At 32.2% G+C, this 6,094-nt stretch overlaps 1 protein-coding gene across 1 annotated transcript in view; it reads right to left on the bottom strand.

Annotated features, from left to right (window-relative positions):
• LOC107748195 (T-cell surface glycoprotein CD3 zeta chain-like) overlaps positions 1 to 3,878 on the bottom strand; it is an 11,651-nt gene extending 7,773 nt beyond the window's left edge. The window contains exon 1 of the mRNA XM_016562898.1: positions 3,778 to 3,878. Within this exon, the coding sequence (XP_016418384.1) occupies positions 3,778 to 3,835 (58 nt within the window). The 5' untranslated portion in view covers positions 3,836 to 3,878. The remainder of the gene's footprint in view (positions 1 to 3,777) is intronic.
• Positions 3,879 to 6,094: the final 2,216 nt, after the last annotated feature.

The raw sequence follows: 6,094 nt of genomic DNA, 5'->3' as shown, positions 1-6,094 counted from the left end.
AACAACATTAGATGTAACATACAACCCTAATGTACACAACTGCTTAGAAAAAAACTAAGAAGAAACATAGTTATTTAAAAAAAACAACATGAAATTTGAAATGTAATGCAGGGAATTCTGGGAATGTCAATTTGCGGTTATTCACTGTAAATTATACGTTTTTTTTCACTTCCAAAAACGGTATACTACCATCAAATTACATGTAATGTCCAATACAGTTTTTCACTGTATATAGTAGGGGAACTTACCGTTAACCATTTAACAGGTTTTTACTGTGGCATTTTTACAGTCTTTTACCGTTAAATTCACGGTCATTTTTTACAGTGTATGCTTTGTCGACAGAGCTAATTCGGCATTTACTGTGATCTTAAACTGCTTGTTTGGTAGCCTATTGAAATATTATTTTAGACAATTCTTGCATAATTAAACGTAAAAGGGATGAGTCTCATTCCTCACTCTCATTTGTAATTTGTTAAGAACATTTAGTGGTTCACAAAACAAATCTTTATGAAAGAACTGCACTCCTGCCTTCCTGTTTGAGGCAAAAGGGGCCCAGGCTCCTCTATCTGTCTCTCTGTGTAAATGTGTGTGTGTGTCATCTAGTTCAGTGGTTTCTCTGCATGGGTCTAGTTAAGTGCAAGAATGAGCACAAAACAGTGAAGCCCCCATTGCATCACTGCAGATCAAGTAGGTGTTTATGGGGGCTGGTGGATGAAGGTTAGCAAACTGACCACACACCTTTCACATGCCATAGGAGTAAAAAGCACTTTTCTTCTGCAAGATCATTGCATACAGAAACAAGGACAATGTACAGTATATAAGGCTAGACAAATAAAAATCTTTATACACTCAAAAAACAAAACAAAACAATGTACTGGTACTGTATTAAAGTGAAGTTTATATTTATTAAAGTTTACATTTATCACTAATGCATTACTTATCTGAATTTAGTTTGCTTAATATAAAAGAATGATTCATTACAAATGTAAGATTCAGATTCATTGCAAATTTAAAATCGTCAGTGATGACAAAAAGGTTGTAGGTTTTATTATTTTAGGCCCCTAATTACCTTGAAGAAGCTATTAATACTAAAATTAAGTTGTTTACCTAGTGTGATTCTATTTAATATATGACAGCAACACAGAATCACAATGAATTAAGAAAATTAGAAATATATATATTTTTTTTTAATGAGGCCACATTGACTGCTAAGATAGCATTATCATATACAACAGATTCAATGATTTTGCAGTTTGTTCCAAATGTCAGAAATATCTAGTGTGTGTATTTGAATTTGGGCTAAAATCATTGTACATTCAAAATGTATATGTAAAAGGGCTATGCTGCCAGTTATCTATTTTTCTCACTGTTGTCTCAAACTTGCACATAAATTCCTCCAATTACGGTGTGGCAGCAAACACAGACATATTTAATAGATATCAAAAAATTTGTTTGTTGTCTTTTTGGCATGTTTTGTTATTAATTTACAACACAAACTTTTTGTGTATTTGTACAAATGCTCTTGTAAAGTTCAGGCATGTTTCTAAAATATTACTTTGCTCAACAAACAAACATTCCTTGAACTAATACTATTGTTTTCCTAAAAAAACCTTTTGCTTTCAGCTTTTGTACTGAATCAACTCTGTGGTTGAATTTGCTTGTTGTACTAAAACTTTTGCACCCATTGAATTTACCTGGCAAACAGATATCAAAACAATTATTCCATAATCAAAAATAATTATTTAAATTACCTAAGTATTTATACTGAGTATATAATCACCTTCACCATGATTTGTTGCTGTATTTGTTTTACTATAACTTTTTAAATAACGCTTACAACAACCACTTAAATCAAATAATATTATTAGTTTCTCTGCATGGGTCTAGTTAAGTGCAAGAATGAGCACAAAACAGTGAAGCCCCCATTGCATCACTGCAGATCAAGTAGGTGTTTATGGGGGCTGGTGGATGAAGGTTAGCAAACTGACCACACACCTTTCACATGCCATAGGAGTAAAAAGCACTTTTCTTCTGCAAGATCATTGCATACAGAAACAAGGACAATGTACAGTATATAAGGCTAGACAAATAAAAATCTTTATACACTCAAAAAACAAAACAAAACAATGTACTGGTACTGTATTAAAGTGAAGTTTATATTTATTAAAGTTTACATTTATCACTAATGCATTACTTATCTGAATTTAGTTTGCTTAATATAAAAGAATGATTCATTACAAATGTAAGATTCAGATTCATTGCAAATTTAAAATCGTCAGTGATGACAAAAAGGTTGTAGGTTTTATTATTTTAGGCCCCTAATTACCTTGAAGAAGCTATTAATACTAAAATTAAGTTGTTTACCTAGTGTGATTCTATTTAATATATGACAGCAACACAGAATCACAATGAATTAAGAAAATTAGAAATATATATATTTTTTTTTAATGAGGCCACATTGACTGCTAAGATAGCATTATCATATACAACAGATTCAATGATTTTGCAGTTTGTTCCAAATGTCAGAAATATCTAGTGTGTGTATTTGAATTTGGGCTAAAATCATTGTACATTCAAAATGTATATGTAAAAGGGCTATGCTGCCAGTTATCTATTTTTCTCACTGTTGTCTCAAACTTGCACATAAATTCCTCCAATTACGGTGTGGCAGCAAACACAGACATATTTAATAGATATCAAAAAATTTGTTTGTTGTCTTTTTGGCATGTTTTGTTATTAATTTACAACACAAACTTTTTGTGTATTTGTACAAATGCTCTTGTAAAGTTCAGGCATGTTTCTAAAATATTACTTTGCTCAACAAACAAACATTCCTTGAACTAATACTATTGTTTTCCTAAAAAAACCTTTTGCTTTCAGCTTTTGTACTGAATCAACTCTGTGGTTGAATTTGCTTGTTGTACTAAAACTTTTGCACCCATTGAATTTACCTGGCAAACAGATATCAAAACAATTATTCCATAATCAAAAATAATTATTTAAATTACCTAAGTATTTATACTGAGTATATAATCACCTTCACCATGATTTGTTGCTGTATTTGTTTTACTATAACTTTTTAAATAACGCTTACAACAACCACTTAAATCAAATAATATTATTAATGATAATAATAAAAAATATATAATAAATTAAATTAGGTAAATAAAAATAATAAACAAAGTATCCTACAATAGGTGTGTCTAAGCGGCCAATAATGTTGTTGACTTTTGAAAAGCTGCCATTTGCTGATCCTGACAATTTTGACCTTGAGTTTCATAAAAGGAGAGTGTGGGTTTCAGAGAGTCAGGGTTGCTTTGCTTGGATCCTTCTTTTTGAATCTCAGGAAGCAACATTTAAGAATGAAGATGACAGTTACAAACCATCATAGTAATGCTGAAAACCTTAACGTATCGTGAACCTTAACGTAACGTGAAAACCATAATGTATCTTTTCATACATTATGTTGCAAACACAATAGTGTACTGCACAGTCGTCACAGCTGTTACATTTTATGCTACAAGTCTTGCTGAGTGTACAGGGAAACTAAAATGGCCACATGAAGATGTCCTGATGTTTGACCTCAATGTTCTTTACAGGAGAAAACACACAAAATAATTCTAATATTCAATTTCTTAACATTCACTCCAGCGACAAATACAGATTTCACAACCCATATAGTAAACCATCAAAGCTCTGCGCTGAATGAGCTAGATGTATGTAGATGTATGGCACCTTATGCAATGCGTATGTAGAGAGCAAGAGAAATGATTTTACCTGTGGAGGACACATGTGAGGCCAAGAACAAAAGAGTGATTGTCCTGCTCATTTCCATTACATTCCTTGAAACGACAGTTTCTTTGGATGCCGTACCTTCCTGTTGCTTGGCCTGTAAGTGATGTGCAACAGTTTTTAGCCTTTCTGTTTTGATTGCTTCTACTGTGTCAGTCTTTTACCTAACAGGAAGTGGCCCTTGCCCTGGGTTTTCTGTTCTAGTGAATGACAACCTCTGCCTCCACCAAAGAGTCTCTTGTCCTCTCATCTCAAAAAAGTCTCACCAGCATTTCCTGTATATTTTTAGACCATCTTCACGCTACGTTATGTGTCTTTCATCAGTATTGCAGGTTACGAAAGTTACACTGTCTGCTGAGTTTGATTTTTCCATTTTAGCAGCGTTGGGTTGATGTATTCATAACAAATCTGAATCAAACTTATTTTTCCCCTGCAGGAAATCATACACAATAGAAATATTAGTTCTAACAGTTAAGGAAAACATAAAATCAGGCAACATCTTCAAAACAGAGATCAAAAACTTCACCTGTAACTCTTATAAAAAAAATTAATCAGTGTTTTTTCTTCTTCTACTTTTTAATTGAAAATATTTTGCAACTTACATTTCACAAGCTAGTTTGTACATGTTGTGCCCCCTGCTGTTTTGCAATTGCCATTGGTGTGGTTTTGTATTTTTTTTTTAAACACTAGTACTAAAGACTAGCTTAAATTAGAATAATGTTTCTTTGGGCCCAGCTAACAGAGAACATTCCCACAACTTTGTCCAACATTTTGGCAAAGTTCCCTCAAAGTTATGAACAAACATTCTTAAAGTAACATTAAAAGAACTTTCATTTGAAGTCATGTGGTCTTTGATAATGTTTTCAAAATGTTAGCACAAAAACATTATTTATTCATTGTTCATAGCATTTGTTTTCTGAACTGTTTTCTTTGGATGTTCATCTCACCTTTTTTAAATGTTATTATGTGTTTCAGAATGTGTAGAGACCATATAAAAGTAGCGTCCCTGTTTGCAGAATCATCTAATGGAATGTTCCTTTAATATTTGCATAACCATGAAGAAAAGGTTTTTAAAAAAATTACTAGACATAACTAGACATTTTGAATTTTCAAAGAAAATCCAGAAACAACGTTCTTATAATGAGAACTTTAGCAAAACATTCTTAGAACATATTTTTGTTAGCTGGGGGTCAACTATATAATGGCAGATTTTAAACAAAAGTTTGAAATACTTTCTCATTTCATAAATGTCAGATCTTTATTTTGTATTTTTATTTATCTATAATTATTAATTACAATATTTACGGTACATAATTGTTTTTTTTTTGTTAATTTGTAAGGCATGTTCCACTGTGGCTTCATATAGTGACAACATTCTACGTGATTTGCTGTATCTTTTTTCCTGGGTAATAATGTTGGAAATGTTCAATAGCTTTAAAGTATTTAAAGTCTCTATCACTTGTCTGTGCAGAAACTGATTTTTCATTATAAATCTACCTTGAGAAATATTCACTGGAGTAAAAAGTTTGAACACTAGCTCCAGTCTCCCTTATAATTGCTGCAAGTGTTAGATACGTTTCATAAGATCATTATGGCTCTTTAAATAAACCACTGCAAGCAACATAAAAGGGTAACAGGTCAGGTATCACACTTCTGTGATGGCATTGCGGAATGGTCCTAAAATCTTTCGCCTCCTTGTAAATTGTCTCTGTGATGTGACACTTAGGAGTATCTTAAGTCACATGTATCCTCATTCCATTGCTCTTTACATCACTTATTTTAGATCACTTATGTGTAGCTACTTTTAAATCTATCTATCTAGCCTACATTTTCACGATATTTCACCATTCTTTAAGTACCGCTTAACGACAGGGAACATACAATATAGGCAATAACTTACTTGTTTATAACTGTCAAAATATTAAACACGACTAATCAAAATGCACACACACGCACGCACGGACGCAGTTGCTTCTGTGGCCCGTTATAGTTATCCAACCACACGATGAAATACTACACTACAGGAAATGTTATGCATGGATGTGTATTTTTACGATTATTTGAATTATTTTATGATTCACTGACTATCCAGGAACTAATAATTTATCACAACGCTTACAGAAATGTTAATTTCTGAAATGTGATACATCCTGAATAATTTATTATTATTATTATTTAATTTATTATCGATATGGATAGCAGCACTCCATGGTACATTGTGTTCTATCTGTTCTAAAACAACAACAAAAATGCATTTAAAACAAAAACAAGAATAGGTTGCGCGTGCGCATTGCTGCTGCTG

The sequence above is a fragment of the Sinocyclocheilus rhinocerous genome, unplaced genomic scaffold, assembly GCF_001515625.1.
Source record: "Sinocyclocheilus rhinocerous isolate Xijiao unplaced genomic scaffold, SAMN03320098_v1.1 scaffold289, whole genome shotgun sequence".
NCBI classification, from domain to species: domain Eukaryota; kingdom Metazoa; phylum Chordata; class Actinopteri; order Cypriniformes; family Cyprinidae; genus Sinocyclocheilus; species Sinocyclocheilus rhinocerous.
This window is presented reverse-complemented; position numbering and strand designations above follow the sequence as displayed.